The 16893-nt window shown below is 44.0% G+C and overlaps 1 protein-coding gene across 4 annotated transcripts in view; it reads right to left on the reverse strand.

Moving 5' to 3' along the window:
• The window catches only part of ITSN2 (intersectin 2), a 123538-nt gene that overhangs the window by 5238 nt on the left and 101407 nt on the right, over positions 1–16893 (reverse strand). For all 4 annotated transcript variants that reach the window (XM_039532534.1, XM_039532531.1, XM_039532532.1 and 1 more), the window contains exons 29-35: positions 10840–10961; positions 8494–8600; positions 6702–6885; positions 5356–5454; positions 4662–4829; positions 3668–3880; positions 2578–2699 (exon numbers count right to left, since the gene is read on the reverse strand). In XM_039532534.1, coding sequence (XP_039388468.1) covers positions 2578–2699; positions 3668–3880; positions 4662–4829; positions 5356–5454; positions 6702–6885; positions 8494–8600; positions 10840–10961 — 1015 coding nt within the window. The remainder of the gene's footprint in view (positions 1–2577; positions 2700–3667; positions 3881–4661; positions 4830–5355; positions 5455–6701; positions 6886–8493; positions 8601–10839; positions 10962–16893) is intronic.

Genomic DNA, 16893 nt, shown 5'->3' on the forward strand with positions numbered 1-16893 from the left:
AGAAACCTGGTCCATTGCCCGCAGTTACCATGGGAAATCATCAGAAAAATGGTCTCTTGCCTACCCGACCCAGTCCAGAGCAGTGGCACCAGCCCCCTCCTTAGCTGGTACATGTGCTCTGGTACTGGTATGTGGGGTGAGTAGAGATGAGTGGGGTGAATCTCATGGAGGCTGAGAATTCTGCAATCAGTTTTATGGAGAACAACGTTTTTTGCGTAATTTAAACCTTCTTCAAAGGGTAACTCCATTTTACACAATATGTTGGTCTAGACAAAGAGAAGCCTGTGCTAATTATGTATCAGGAAGAGGACATGAACTAAACATTAGGCTGACACATGTGGGTAGCTTTACATGGGATATTACACACAAAACCAATAGGTTTAAAGAACATTATTAAGATTGCAAAGTCAAGCACTCAAGAGTAAGGAAATGCCACAATTAGGGTTGCCTGTGCACCCTTAGTTCAGTCCCCTTGTATGTCTACATTATGATATGGTCTTCAACTACGTGATCATGTACTACTTTTTCCTCAGGACCTCTAACTTTTGAGTGGTTGACATTGCATCCTTAATGTTCTTTTAATGCAATTTTTTGTGTGTAATATCCTAGGTTTCCAAAAAAGCAAACTGAAAAAAATGAATTCTGCTAGCTGGCATCATATTGATACACAGGTCATCAGCAGGGTTGAAACCTTTAGACCCTCCACACAGACCTCTGTCACTTCAGCTAATGGCATTACGGATAGCAGTAATAAGCTGTCATCCTCTCTGTGGAACAGCACTAGAGGGAACTGGAGACACACTGCTAGTGGGTTACACAGATATTTGCTGACAGCAGAGGTATGGTAAGATTCGGGGATTCTGGCTCTAGAAGGGAGAGTGCTCTTGTGGGCACAGATTCTTCTACCTACTCTCTAAAGCTTGACCCCTTCTGCCCCCCGCCTCCAAACCTGTCTGTTAGAGGGCAACCCCAGCCTGGGGCATGCTCCTGCAGCAGACCACCTCAGTTTCCCTTCTTTGGAGTCCTCAGTAACTCCACACCAGGCTCTCTTGCCTCAAGAATACCCCTCCTAGGGGCTAGTTTATTACAAAACATTGATTGTGTAGACAATCCAAAACGTAGGTCCCAAAACATAGTTCATGTAGCACCACAGTGCAAGTGGTCTATCAAATCCCAATACATCTCATCCATTGACCTAACAAATACCACATTCCGGTGTCTTCTGCCACTCCCAGACTCTGTCCATTCTCTTCTGTCCCTTTGCCAGGACAGCCACCCCACCCCTTCCAGCTGGAGTGCAACCCTCCTCTTCCCAGAGCAAACCCCACAGCCTTTCTGGTGGGAAATCATCCTCACCAGGGAAGCATCCCTTACTCCCCACAGCTCTCTCACTGTTTCCCCAGCTCCAGCTCTCCAGGTATGGAGATGCCAGTGAATAAGCACTTTCGCTGCTCCTCTGCCTTCAACCCTCTCTTCGGCTCTCCAGCTTAGATATCAGGAGGCACCTCCCTCTGCTGCTGTGACTTTCAGTCCCCTCCAACCCTCTGGATCTGGCTCTCTGGCTTGGGGAAGTCAGCCAGCGAACCCCTCTTGCTGCTCTCCTGCCTTCAGCCTTCTCCCAGGAACTACCTACAGCATCCTTCAGGGTCCTCTCAGTACCCTGGTATCTGGCAACTGTCACCTGCCCCTTTTCCTGGCTGATTCCTGTTGTCTCTGCCTCCGTCTCCAGCTTACTAAATCTTCTCCCCATAGAGCAAAGGTGATCTTATTTAAACCCAATCAGGAGGCAGCTAATACATCACACTTCCTCTTAAATGGTCAGTGTCACTTTGTGACACTGTCCTTGTCCCAGTCTCATTGTCCTACCTCACTGAGTCCCAGTCTCACTCCTGAGGCTTCTGATCCCAGTCTCCTTGCCCAGCCAGCCCTCCTCATCCAACCTCAGTCCTCCTCCTCCCTCCAGCTTCTTGTTCCAGTCTCTTCGCCAAGCGAAAATGCTTCCCCATTATGAACTGCTGGCTCATATTAAATACTCAGTGGGATCATGGAACAAGCCGATTATCCACTGAGACATCAGCCTTTCGGCACAGACAAAAATGTAGCTAAGAAGAGCTGATGGCTTATTACAAAGACCCTCCTCCCACACCAGCTTGTAACTCCACTGACTTCAAAGCAGTTCATCTTGATTTAGACCAGCACAATGAGAGCAAAACAGGCTCTCTCTGTGTAGCTGCAGGTGAGAAAAGTATTTACAAGTCCACTGTGTGTTCCAAGTCCAGAAGGAAGCCCCCTGAATTGACAGATAAATCTTTACTGACTTGATAGGGAGCCAGCTCTTGGCTGAATGCTCACCATGGGTCTGATCTAACACCCAGTGAGTCAGTGGAAAGCTTCCCCATGCCTTCAGCTTGTCCAGGCGTGTCTGAAGTGAGTTCTGCACAGTGAAAGCACTCCCACATTAGTGTACAGAGAAGGAATCTGGTAGAAGTTCTTCTGCCCTTAAACTGCGAAGAGCCACCGGAGTGTCTGGCTTAAACATTCTTTTCTTCCATAGGGCTCAGCATTCCCAGTACTCACCTCTCATTAATATTGTCTGTTTTTAGCGTGTAGACTCTGTCAATGTGGGAGATATGGAAAACTGGCTCATCACTTGAAGGGTCGGTTGGCAATTTCACTAGGACTTCATTAAGGAAAATAGGCTGAAAAACATGCAGGAAAGGCAAACCTCGCTGTGGCAAACTCACCGAGATAAGCAGAAACAAAACTATGATATTTAAATACGTCTTCTTTTGCTAAAGAAAGTGAACACCCTTCTCAGGACACCAGGAAAACAGACAGATCAATATTTAAAGATCTTAGAAAATCTTTCTAGGACTAAGAGATAAACCAGCCAATACAGGGCTAAAATGCAGCCTTGCTACCTAAGAAAAGTGCTTTATGAAAGGGGAGGAGCTGTATGAGCAGAGACAGAGCATGGACTAAGGCAAGACTGGGAAACAGGAGGTTCTGCTTTTTACTCCCAACTTTATCACAGACTCAGTGTGTGGCTTTGGGCAAACCACTTACCCTCTCAGCATCTTCGGTTTCCCCATCAGAAAATGGGGATACTTACCTACTCAGGAGCACCGTGAGCACTCACTGGGAAGCATACAGGGGTGGACACAGAGGCCCACATTTTCAAGAACAGGGGACTAAAGTTAGGGTCCCATGTCAACATTTAGGCTCCTAAGTGGCCTAATTTTCAAAAACATTGAGCACCATGCAGCCCTCCTTGTCTTCAAAATCAATGAATGAATGAATGACTATTAATGTGGATTTAAGAGACTCGCCTCGGGTTCCTGTTTCTGACCAGATTGGCCGCAGAGTACGGTGGAGGTACTGGACTATGAAGCAGAAGGAGTTTATAAAATCGATGCAAGGAGGGCTCTCTCTTCAGCATACTTACATTCCCCGCATAGGGGTTGTGTATCCACTGAGAGAATATCCCCACACAGTCAACTTTCAGTCCCAATGACTGATAATGACACCCAACACAGCTGAGAGTGTGCAATATTCAGTACAACCGAGAATAATCAAGCAACACTAGATAATGTATCACCGCAGAGAGAGAGAACAGGATTCCTATTAAGAGATCAAGAACTACGAATGTGCTTTATAATTCACTCACCATTTTATACATTTTGAACTGAGAGTGGGACTTGGGGCTGAACAGTTTATCTGACCCTGAAGAAACAAACTGCTTGACCATGTAGGTCAGGAGCAGGAAGTCATTGAAGAGGAAGCCGTACAGTTCCTTATTGCTCTTTGTTTTGTAGAGCTTGCCGTTGTGCAGGAGCTTTCGGGGACCCAGGCAGTTGGTAATGGAGTTGAAAATCGGTTGCTAAGAGAGATATAATCAATATGTGAGTAGCAGCAGCAGCTGCTGGGTATTATGTGCATCATTTCCAGATTGTCTTCAGAGTGATTATTGGTTATGACCCTCAAAATCCTACTCACTTTGTTTAATGCATGTAGAATGCTTGTGTATTTCCCCCAGTAGTTTACAGTACGTGAGAAAGAATCCTAGCAAGTCGTAAGAGAAGTCAACTTCCTTATAATCTGTAGTGGTTTTAGCCCTATTCTCAATGAAAAACATTAGTTTAAGGCTTTAGGGCCACAAATGCAGGTGTCTGACTGGGCCAGTGAGCTGAAACTTTTCCCTAGTGGCTGCCATCTTGTGCTCAAGAATTAAGTTTAAAAATAGTTTCTTGACTCTTACTGTTGTGAAGAAAAACTTCAAAAATGTGGACAAAGAGTAATACCACATAGGAACATCTGCCTCAGTCTGCTGGCAGCTTAACCAAAATCTGAAGAGTGAGAAATTGCTTCAATTAATATTAACTGAAGCTTAATGGTACCAGTTTAAAATGTCAGCAATTTCACTGCTGCTCAAAGCAGGCAAGAAAGGGGAGGGATCATCATATTATGGATATCCCCACAATCTACTGAGTGGTATCTCCCTTTGAGATCACAAGTGGGTAGAGCTCAGGTAACGCTAGCGGGCAGAACATGTCACTCTCACTTATTTTTTCCTACCTGGTTTCTGTGTAAATTAACTTTAAAGGGATCTACAATACAGCCTTGTATATGCCAGCCACCCAAGCACTAGCTAAGCCAGTTACCTCAGCAAGTCCTTCGCACTGTACATGGGACTGTATCCACTCCAGCCTGTCTGAGTTCTCTTTCTCACGCACGCCTTCATTAACTTGAGAACACAGCTCCTCTGCGCGTTCCAAGGCAAGCTTGAGATTACTGTGATCTGGGTGGTTTTCTGGGGTATTCTCCAGAATCTGGTTGGGATCAGAAGGGAGGAAACAGAAACAGACAGAGATAAAAACCCAGGTAAGGATAGGTGCCAGACTTGATACACTTATTAAGAAATCCTTATTACATGACAATGCTTTCTCTGTTTTTGCAACCGCAGTTATACTGCTACAGAAATCAAATTTAAAATGCTACAACAGGGGTAGGCAACCTATGGCACGCATGCCGAAGGCGGCACACAAGCTGATTTTCAGTGGCACTCACACTGCCCGGGTCCTGGCCACCGGTTCGGGGAGCACTGCATTTTAATTTAATTTTAAATGAGGCTCCTTAAACATTTTAAAAACCTTATTTACTTTACATACAACAATAGTTTAGTTATATATCATAGACTTATAGAAAGAGACCTTCTAAAAATGTTAAAATGTATTACTGGCACGTGAAATCTTGTATTAGAATGAATAAATAAATGAAGACTCGGCACGCCACTTCTGAAAGGTTGCTGACCCCTGTGCTGCAAGATTCAGAATTTTACAAACCCAGAATACTCACACTCTTTATGAGCAGTGGGTAGCGTGTAATCCTCTGCATAGGTTTCAGCAGGAAGCTGGAAAGCGGCATTCCTTTACAGCGAGGGTCAGAGGCTAGTTTCTATGGTGTAATCCAGAGACATTGCATTACAGATCAAGACATAAAAGTAACTATTTGCATCGCTGCACGCAACAGTGCCTGATGGAATGAATCTTCCCAGTTACTGCAAGAAATTCTAGAGCTCATATAGGTGAAAAATCACAGTGCATTTACATTTAGAACTAATGGCAAAGAATTAGAGAACTGTCATTCTACTGAGGGTATGTCTACTCTACACTTCAATTAAAAACCCACGGCCGGCCCCTACCAGCTGACTTGGGGTCCCAGGGCTTGGGCTAAGGGGCTCTTTAATTGTGATATAGATATTCGGGCTCGGGCTGGAGCCCAGGCTCTAGGAGCATGTGAGGTGGGAGGGTCCCAGAGCTTGGGCTGCAGCCTGAGCCTGAACGTTTACACTGCAGTTAAACAGCCGCATAGCCCCAGCCCCATGAGCCCCAGTCAGCTCCCACAAGCCAGCCACTGGTGGCTAATTTCAGTGTAGACAAACCCTGAGACATTCTGTTAACATAAGCCAGGAAAGTGAAGCTCCTGTAGTCACCAAAACCCTATCATTTAAAGCTGACTCAGTTTTTATTTTACATAAGGATCCAGAAAAGTTTGTTAAGAAAACCCAGCCAAACTGTGTGTCAAATGTTTTGGCATTTTCCCCTTCACAGCTGATTGCCCTTCATCAAAGACATCTCATCAGCTGAGCTGCAGCCGTTCCTTACTCCTAGTTATGTTATGTAATGTTATGCTCACTGTTAGCCTCGTGGCACGTCTCACATTTGTGAAGTCCTCGCACCTATAGCAATCACACAGTCCAAAACAGCACAATCCAGCAAGAGCTCATTGATTTTGCAAGTTATGCAGGGTGTTTAAAACAACAAGCCCTGCAGTCCAAATCAATCAACTCCAACCTCTTTTGTAGTATGAATCTTGAAATAAGGCAAACACAAGCACTGTAACTTTGAAGGTGCAGCACCTATGCTGGATTAATGTAAAGCAGTGGAATGGAAAATGGAATAAAACACTCGCAGGAGAACAAGACTGAAGAAGGAGGTTCTACAGCAACTGTCACTGAATGTTAACACTATCAGCATATCAGATTCATAGGAAAGCAGAGGAATGTATCCTATGCAGGAAGGATTCTGAAATCCTGGATTTTTCTGGACAAGTCAACCTTAGGTTGGACAGGTTCTTAAACATGCCCTTCCATCAGGGGAAAGGAAACCGGGATCCAATATGGAAGCTAGTGAATAGAATACCTTTAAGAAGTCTTTGAACTCTGTTTCTTCATCTGTTTTCTGTTGTAGCAATGCAGCTCCATTGAGCTGGCAACTGCAGAATCTGATATAGGCCTGCATGTGAGAGAGCTCTGCAGCCAGGATGTCCCCAATCATCTGCACAGGCATTTTTTCTCCTCCTGTCTTCTTACGCACACGCAGGGCTCTGCGGAGGAGAGAATTTCACAGTCTGACTCTGTAATTCAGAAGTGGCCTAATCCTGGAACCTCCAATTTTCTATATGTCAGACAGGTGGATTCCTGATTCCACTCAATATCGAGTTCCTACAAGAAAAAACCTCCCTTCCAGCACTGTTAGGCCCCGGATGTATCACAAATCTGACTGAATGCTGGCACCGCGTGCTGTACTGACAGACTTGCTTAACAGATGTAGATTTCTGAGGAAGTGATATTTGAAACAGTGAGAATGCTTCTCCCTCCCCTTCAACATGTTTTGGGACAGACAGTGCAACCACTGGCCTCCACAGACTTTAAGGTGAGCGGGGACTATCATAATCATCTAGTTCAGGGGTTCTCAAAATTTTTTTTGCTAGGACCCCCTTTGAAAATATCTCAGGCTGTGATGACTCCCCACAAAAAGTGGTGACTTCCCCCGCCTCCTGACGTAGCATGCCACCCTTACTTCTGTGCTGCGCCTGGCGGTGGTGCTGCCTTCAGAGCTGGGTGCCTGGCCAGCTGCTGCCGCTCTGAAGACCCTTCTACAATAGCCTTGCAATCCCCTTTTAGGTCGGATCTTGAGTTTGAGAAATGCTGATCTAGTCTGATTTAACCCTGTACATGCATATAGCATCACCCCACCTTATAGTAAACAATTAACAGGTTTGTCATTGCAAAAATTCACTCTCAGAAAACTCTGAAAAACATGTTTTATATATTTTCCTCACATATTCTTTATTTCTAAGGCCTTCTGTTCAAAGTTCATCTGCTCCCGTTGTTTGTTCCTTTCCCTCTCATAACCCTCTCTTTGTGACATTATACTTCAGGGTTTCTCAAACAGGGGTTGCCGCTTGTGCAGGGAAAGCCCCGGGCAGGCCGGTGTGAGCCCTGTCCGCAGGTCCAGCTGATCACGGCTCCCACTGGCTGCGGATCACTGCTCCAGGCCAATGGGAGCTGCTGGAAGCGGCGGCCAGTACGTCCCTCAGCCCGCGCCGCTTCCAGCGGCTCCCATTAGCCCAGAGCAGCGATCTGCAGCCAGTGGGAGCTGCGATCGGCCGGACCTGCGGACAGGGCTCACACCGGCCTGCCAGGGACTTTCCCTACACAAGCAGCGACCCCTGTTTGAGAAACCCTGCTATACTTAAATGAATTGACATTGCAGGATTATCAAGTGGGAAATAATCAGCAGGAGCAGAAACACTGAGGGCTCGTCTACACTTAAAATGCTACAGTGGCACAACTGCGTTGCTGTAGCGCTTCAGTGTAGACACTACCTATGCTGCTAGGAGGAATTCTCCCGTCAGTGTAGGTAATTCACTTCCCCGAGAGGTGGTAGTTAGGTCGATGGAAGAATTCTTCCATTGACCCAGCACTGTCTACACAGGAACTTAAGTTGGCTTAACTATGCCGCTCAGGGTTGTGGATTTTTCACACCCCTGAGTGATGTAGTTATGCCAACCTAATTTTCTAGTGTTGACCAGGCCTTACAATAAAACCAATTCCTGCGGAGTGGAGTGGGAGAATAAATTATTATTTTGGGGGAAGCTTAGATATTAGTGGGCTCTCATTTAGGAGGCACACATGCTAGCTGTACTCACTTAAGTAACTTCGTATTAGACATTATGAGCTCCTTCCAGTTAACAAAGATCAATCCCATTTCTTCTTCTGTGAGACAGCCTGATTCAGCCATTCGTTTCTGGAAAACCTACAGTCAGAGAACAGACATGTGAGCAACTTCAAACACAGAGAAAGCAGAACATGGCCAGCTGTCTTTTCTTAAATGATTAATGGTTTGAAACTTAATGCACTGATGCATTCAGAACTTTGTTGTATCCATCCATTCATTTCTCCTGAGAATCACTGCAGACAAGCAAGCTCTTTAATGGAATTTTTTTCCAGATCACTTCCTACAGATGCTTCCTGTGGGTTCCTATGGTTGCCCCTTCTTCCAACAGCAGTGTCCCATACTGACATCAGCATCACCTCTTTAAGTGGTAGCAGGTGTCAGGGCCCTGCAGGTGGGCTTCACCATGGCAAAGAAATCAGTGAAGCAGAGTCTGGATATACTCAAACATAACTTCTTTGATTTACACATATACAGCCAGTCCTGGAACAGAGACAGTTAACTAACATGCAGGTGAAGCCTCTCTTTCAGGAGTCTCAGCCCAACACCAACGCCTGCTTTCCAGAGGGAAACTCTGCCTATCTAGATCTCTCTCTTAGGTATTCATATGGCTCCATATTGTCACACCAGAGGTTTATGGCAGAGCTGGGAACTGAGCCCAGCTCTTCCAAGTCCCAGGCTATCGCCCTAACCACAGACCATCCTTGCTTCAAGAATTTAGTCTAATCAGAGTCCAATGAGGAGAGTACTCTCTGCTGGTGCTTGCACAGCTCCTGTCCAAGAACCCACCACCTTTACACGAACTTTGCATAGCCCAAACTACCACCACCACAGCATGGCTTCCTAAGACTTCACTTTTGCTCACACGCTAAGAAAAAAGAATTTGGAAAACTACGTGCACCAGCACCTCCTGGTGACACCTGCCATAATGTTATAATTAGAGAGACTGCTGGTGAGCGAACATTGCTTTCTCACGGATCGTTTCCCCGGCAGCCATGGGCATGTTGCTCAACCACTGCCTCAGTTTCCCCACTTATAAAATGTAGGCAATACTTACTTCTCCCATGCCAATAGTATGTGAGAACTAGCTAACATTTATAAAGCACTTTGACCTCTATAGACTATTCTGTTCTATACCAGTACTTATACCGTGCTCATCACCATAATATTTCAGACCAATGTGATACATAAATACTAAATACTAAGTCAGAAGGTCCTTTAGGAGAAAAGAGTTACTCACGTGAGAGAAAATGCAGTACTTCAAAAAATATTTAAATTGCCTTTTTTTGCTTTAGGAACCACAACTGAGGGTAATGCCAGCGGGAAAGGGGTGTTTCTCTAGGGGAGGAAGATAAATACTGAAGCAGCAATGTAGTCCCAGAGCAAGCAATTCAGTAACTGGCTTGAATGAAGTTTGTAAGGCACTGGGGATAGGCTGGCTTCCTTAGAATAGTCTGAAGGTAGCAGCAAAGGAGAACTTGCATAGTTATTTAAAAGATGACTACAGACAATAGCTATCTAAGGGCTTGTCTGTGCGGCATAGCATGCCAGGGAGGTGTGTTATGTAAAGTGCTCTAACTGCCCCACAGGACTAGAGTAATATGAACGAGGTGCCTTTTACGCCATGCCGCGGGGTCTATACGGGACAGCTGGAATGCAACACATTAGAAAGCTCTAAAAATCACACGCCACTAGAGCACTTTGCCAGCACAATGTAGACATGTATTGAGTGACAGAACAGCAATTAATTGCACTGTTCTTACAATGCAAACTTGACAGCTTTCCTTTAGAAAACACAGCAATTCTCAGTACCTGAAGAGTTGATATAATGAGAAAACATACTCTGCCACCCATGTTGTATGTGGTTAAAACATTGAAGCCTTCACATCTATGGGCTGGTCTTCACTATGGGAGATCAATGCTGCTGCAATCGATGCAGCAGGGATTGATTTAGCGGGTGTAGTAAAGACCCGCTAAATCGATGGCAGAGCACTCTTCAGTCGACCCCAGTACTCCAGCTGTCCAAGTATAAGGGAAGTTGACCGGAGAGCGTCTCCTGTCGACGCAGCGCAGTGAAGAAACTGGGGTAAGTTGACCTAAGCCATGTTGACTCCAGCTACGTTATTCACATAGCTGGAGTAGCGTAACTTAGGTCGACTTACCCCCATAGTGAAGACAAGCCCTCAGACTTCATAGATTTACACAACTCAGCTATGAATCAAATGTCATAATGATCATCTAATAAAGAAGAGACACTGAAGATAAGAGACTTTGCTTTGACAGTTGTTTAAAACACCTTTTGTTTCCAAGTAACTCTCACCTCTAAGACAAGCTGAAGATCATCCATGTACCTCTCTTCAGTCTGGATCAACTCATGAATGTAGCCCTGTCTTTTCCTTTCCATTGGTTGCATAGTATCAAGAGTTTGGAGATCAGCACACCCTAGAAAAATAAATATTTCAAGTCATTCAGGCCCTATTAAACCTGTAAGGGCTGATGCTCAGCTTATATAAATGGCTACAGTATCATGTACTTTGATGACACTACAATCATTTACCCCAGCTGAGGCTCTAAGCCTATAATACATACAAAATGAATGCTGTCAGTAATGCTTACTTTGCTAAACCAAAAAACCTGATAATTCTCACAAAAAAGAGTGGTCTCATGTCTTAGCAAAAAGGAATAGATATATGTAGTAAATTCTCGTATTACTCAGTCTTCGTTATTTTTATAAAACATACACAATGGTCACTTATTGCTTGATTTTCAAAAGCACTGAGCTCCTAACACTCCAGCTGAACTCAATGGGAGCTGCAAGTGATCAGAACCCCTGAAAATTGGGCCTTAAAATGGCAGTATATTTGCCAAAATAGTTACTGCTCTTTGGTAATTGAAATCTCAGGTTTTCCACTCTGTTTAGAAAATACTGACATTTTAATAGCAATGATTATATTACAGACTATTTACTAGTATACATGAAGCACTCAATAATTAGAACTCAACAGCACCTGTTCATTAACGTTAAATACATTTTATGATGCAGTATCCTTGAGTTAAAAACAATCAAGTTTATTCAATTAGGCCCTGCTTCAGCAAAGCAGGTAAGCAAGTGATTAAGCACTTCACTCAATAGGGATAGATTTAAGCACATGCCTACACAGGAACAGCTACACTGAATCAGACAGGTGGAGCTATCTTGTCTCTGGCCAGCATCAGCTGCTTCAGAGAAGCAGCAAGAACTCCACAGCAGGCATATGTGGAATAATTTGTGCCCCCAAGAAAGTCTCATCCTAATTACAGACTGGTTTAAACCCTGAAGCATGAGATTTTTATCCCCACCAAAACTCTTTTTTAGCATTAACTATGATAATTCTCTGGATAATCTTGTTATCCATAAAAGCATCCAATCCCTCTCTGAGCCTTACTAAATTCTTTCCCTCAACAACTTCCTGTGGCAATAAGTTTCACAATCTAATTCAGGCTTGAGTGAAAAAGCTTTGCTTATCAGTTTTGAATCAGCCACAGTGAACGTCCCCTTGTTCTTATATTTTGAGACAGCTCCCAGTTTCTCTACCATTCATTATCTTATATACTTTTATCATAGCGCTGCTGTCTCCTTTCTAAAGTAAACAATCCCAATCTTTTCAATCTTTATGAAAATAGGTTTCCATGTGCCTAATCATTCTTCTTGTCCTTTGAAGCTAGCTGGCTCTGCAATGTTCTTTCTGAGGGCTTGTCCACATGGGAGCATGTCAGAGTGCACTATGGAATTTTTATTGCACACTAGAAGAGTCCAGATGGCCGGTGAGTGCACCACAAGCTAGTGATCTGCAGATACCCTGACTTGCCATGCACTAACTTGCCATGTGGACAAACCCTGAGATAGTGTGACCAGTACTGCATACAGTATTCTAGATGAAGGTGGATATTTTTCATCTCCATTGTGTGCCATAAGTGCTTTGCTGTACTGGACCCTTAATTGTTAGTTTACAGAAAGAATCAATCTACAGTGGGGCCTCTGAGTTACCAGTACAAATTTGCAAAGTTCTTCTGTGTAGTGCTGCAGCCACATGCCTTGGATGTTTATAACTAATTTCTAAACTGAAAGCAAAGGGTTGGGGTATTTGTTTTTACACTGTGAATGGCTGAATGTGGGAGATGTGTTTCTGTTTATACATGAACATTTAGCTCTATGCAATAATTGTTAGCCATAACGTTCTGTACGAACAAGAGTCCATCAAACTAACCCTGACCTTTAATTTTCCTTTTCTTTACAAACTTAATACATGCCATATTCATAGAATCATAGAATATCAGGGTTGGAAGAGACCTCAGGAGGGCATCTAGTCCAACCCCCTGCTCAAAGCAGGTCCTAATCCCCAATTAAATCATCCCAGCCAGGGCTTTGTCAAGCCTTAAAAACCTCTAAGGATGGAGATTCCACCACCTCCCTAAGTAACCCATTGCAGTGCTTCACCGCCCTCCTAGTGAAAAAGTTTTTGACAGTGGCTTTTGAAAACAATCAAATCAAATAGATTGAGTCTAATATTTGCATCAAAAACTACAAAAAAAAAATAAAGCAAACAGCTTTCCAATTAGATTTGAAAATCCAGAGGTTGTTTAGATGGACAAAGATGGTTTGAAAAGACAGATTGTCATAAGTTGTCTAGACTAACATCCACAAAAATAAAAGAAAATAAAAGACTTAGGGCAAAATTGACAAGTCTGATATATTTTCTACGTAAAGAGACAAGATCATGTTAAAAACCATCGTTTTAAAAGGCCTATTTCTATATTTATATTGCAAATATTTTAACTTGGAGAGTTTTTAATCTTTTTCATACTGTGGACTCCATCTTTACAGAGAGAGATTGTCTCACAGACCCACCACCGTCATGCAACATCCTCATGACAATTAGAGCAATTACTTAGATGAAAAATTAGTACTAGGAAAACAACACATTAGCTTCCTTCATCGCAGTGTAATACATAGGAACAATGAGGAGAGGAATGGGGACAGGAGTGGACTGTATCACCAGCCAGCTCTCTGCTGACCACCAGAAAGTTCTCCATGGACCTCAGTTTGGTAACTGATGAAGGTAGAAATAAGTTAAAAATATCTACTTTGCTTTTTACCACTGGTGCTCTTTCCTTTATACATTTTCTCAGCTTGGACAATTGAATTAGAAAAGCTATATAAGCACTATTATTATTATTATTATTAGCAGTATTGCCAACTCTTGCCATAGTATTTTTTTTTAATAGTCTCAGCTTCTGGACTCATGAGAATCTCAATTTTCATAAAAATCTTCTAGCCCTTGGGGCTGCAGAAAAAAAGCTACAAAACAAGAACCCTAAAGACTGAACAACCTGAAGGCAAGTAATAAGAATCCCAAAAAAAAAATTTTCTAAGTAACTCATGCTTTTTAAGACAACTTAATGATTTTTTGGGGGCCTGAATTACTATTTTTGAATGCTTCTGGTTGGCAATACTCTATTAGGTTCTGACTTTGCAAACAAGCACATGCTCAATTTTACTTTTCCAATTTACTATGAAATCAATGGAACCTACTCATGGTGGTAAAGTTAAGCACATGCATAAAAGTGTACCAGATTTGGTTTGGCTTTAGCTGTTTGTCAAGGTTACAATCAAGCCAGAATTAAAGAGGAGGCGGAATCAAGATATTCAGCAGATCAAAGTGAGTTTTAAAAGATCTGATGTTTCATAACCTACCAGGGCTCTAACTGACTGAAGTCTACCAATCTGAGATTTCAGCTCTTTCTTGTGGTTTGTGACATTTAGTTCCAGCTCTGGTGGGATGCAAGATAAAGACCTTAGAGCAGTCAAAGGGTGTTCACACTGGTAGTGCTTTTTTGTCATTTGTCAGGACTTACTAAGGCCTGGTCTACACTACAAAGTTAGGTCAACATAAGCTGTCTTTTGTCAACCTCGCTGTGCATGTGTCTACACTTAAATCTGTCTCCCGCCGATGCGAGCTTTCCATTCCACCAACACAGTAACACCACCTCCCTGAGCGGCATTGGGCCATGGTCGATGTACTCCAGTCAACACAATGTGAATGTAGTCACTGTGTTACCTATGTTGACCCTAACAGTCCTCCAGCAGCTGTCTCACAATGCCCAACACTGACTGCTCTGGTCACAATTATGAACTCTACTGCCTAGGGCTCGTGGAAACCAGAAGTCCCTCTCCCTTAAAAAAACACTGCAAATTTTTGAAATGTCTTTTCCTGATTGTCCATCTTGGTGAGCACACCTAGCAGTTCTCCACTATTACATGGGACTGCCCAGCTGACACTGCTGACTACATGCTCCAGATGTGCTCCCGTCTGAAGTAGACAGAAGATATTGGCTCTCCTGGGCTTGTGGGGAGAAGAGGCTCTGCAAGCACAGCTACAGACCAGCCAAAGAAATGTGGCCATCTACTAGCAGATTGCATGGGGGATGCAGAAGAAGGGGTACAACAGGGATCAGCAGCAGTGCTGAGTGAAAGCAAAGGAATTGCGACAGGCATATCAGAAGGCCAGGGAAGCCAACAGTTGATCCGGTGCCAAGCCACAGACCTGCCCCTTTACAAAGAGCTGCATGCTGTATTTGGTGGAGATCCCACCACACCATACACAACCATGGATACCTCCAAGAAGCCCGAGTCACAGCCCCCCTGGGATGAAGAGTGAGGATGAAGAGGAGGAAGGGGGACATGTGACGGGGGGGGTCCAGCTATGCCACGAGCCAGGACTTGTTGGAGACTACACTGCAGTCAAACATGGACAAGCCCGATGCAGGGGAAGGAACCTCAGGTATGTGTGTGTAATTGTATTTCCCATTTCGGTGGTAGCTGTATCCTGCTAGGCTGGGGATGCCATAAACTTTTCATTAATTTATTCATACAAGAAGAGGTAGCAGTACAACAAAGAGACGTAGAGTTATTATCTGCTTTTCATTGCCCTATAGAGTTGGGCAGAACGAGCAGTTTGTTTATGTTCACAGGGATCCTTGAATCCTCCTGAGAGATCTCAGTGAAACTTTCACGGAGGTACACTTCAATTCTCTCCCAAAGGTTTCTGGGGGTGGCAGCCTTATTTCTTCCTCCATGGTAGAACAGCTTCCCACACCAGTCGGTGATAACTTTGGCAGGCACCATTGCAATAAACGGACTAGCAGCATACGGGTCCAGGCGGCTTCGGGATGCCAGCAGCAGGTGTGCTCTCTGTGCCTGTGTTACCCACAGGAGCAAGATATCAGCTACATTCACCACGGCTTCTGGAAAATGATGCCAGCATTCAGTGCCATTGCCCTATACTAAGAATTTCATATAACTGAGCAATTCCCTCCTCATTTTCCTTGCCCCTGGAGAACCATTTTCTCTCCATGGCTGGTGCTGAGAGTGGTACCGCGCACAAGCATTCCAAAGCAGAAGTATTAATAAGCATGTCTTGTTTAAAACTTTAGGGGAGTTCTTAATCTTAACTTTGTGACTATACTGACAATGGTACCTCTGTGTGTTTTATTGGTAGCTGCTGCTGTTGCAGCCTTGAGGGGTTCCCCCTCCACACCCATGGAACGCCTGAAACAGGTAAGGAGAAGAGAGTGCTGCATTGGATGGCGAACTGAAGGCCTGGAGGATGAATGCTGCAGATTGTATGGAGAAGGAAAGAGTGGGCAGGAGAAAAGTGCAGTAACAGGAGAGGGAGATTCACCAGGACATAATAGGGCATCTCCAGCAGCAAACAGGCTGCAAACTGTTGTGGACCTACAGGTTCAACAATCATGGACTTGCCTCCCTTTGCAGTCAATGGAGAACTCCTTACGTCTGTCCCTCCCCTTCCCCCCCCCCCCCCCCGCCATGTTCCAGGTGACATCAGAGGCCACATCCCTTTCCCTACCACTCCACACCAGGGGACATTAAGGACAACCACAACGTCACATACACTTACCTGTAAGACCCACAGTTGATGTTTGTGTAGCTAAAATGGATATGAATGTTCCTGCTCCTTCATTAAGCTCTGTTCCATAAATTTATTAAGGTTTTAATGTATTTGCTTTTAACTTGGACAGAATTTTTTTGGACGTGTTTGTGTTACTGAATAAAACTCTACTGTTTGGGAAATAATTCATCTTTATTAATTCCCAATATATGCTGCAGAATGCCTGACAGTAGTGAAAGCACCCACTTAGTTGTTATTGTACACTGTGACACAACTCATACGATCAGTGACAACTAGCATGTAATAACCATAGATGTACACCAAGCACCACGCAACGCCTACTGGGGCCAAAAACTGCAGAGACCGGTAGAGCACAGTACACTATAATACATTACTGTGGCTTGCTATTAAAGTACTCTTTCAAA

The sequence above is a fragment of the Mauremys reevesii genome, linkage group 3 (genome assembly GCF_016161935.1).
Source record: "Mauremys reevesii isolate NIE-2019 linkage group 3, ASM1616193v1, whole genome shotgun sequence".
Classification (NCBI taxonomy): domain Eukaryota; kingdom Metazoa; phylum Chordata; order Testudines; family Geoemydidae; genus Mauremys; species Mauremys reevesii.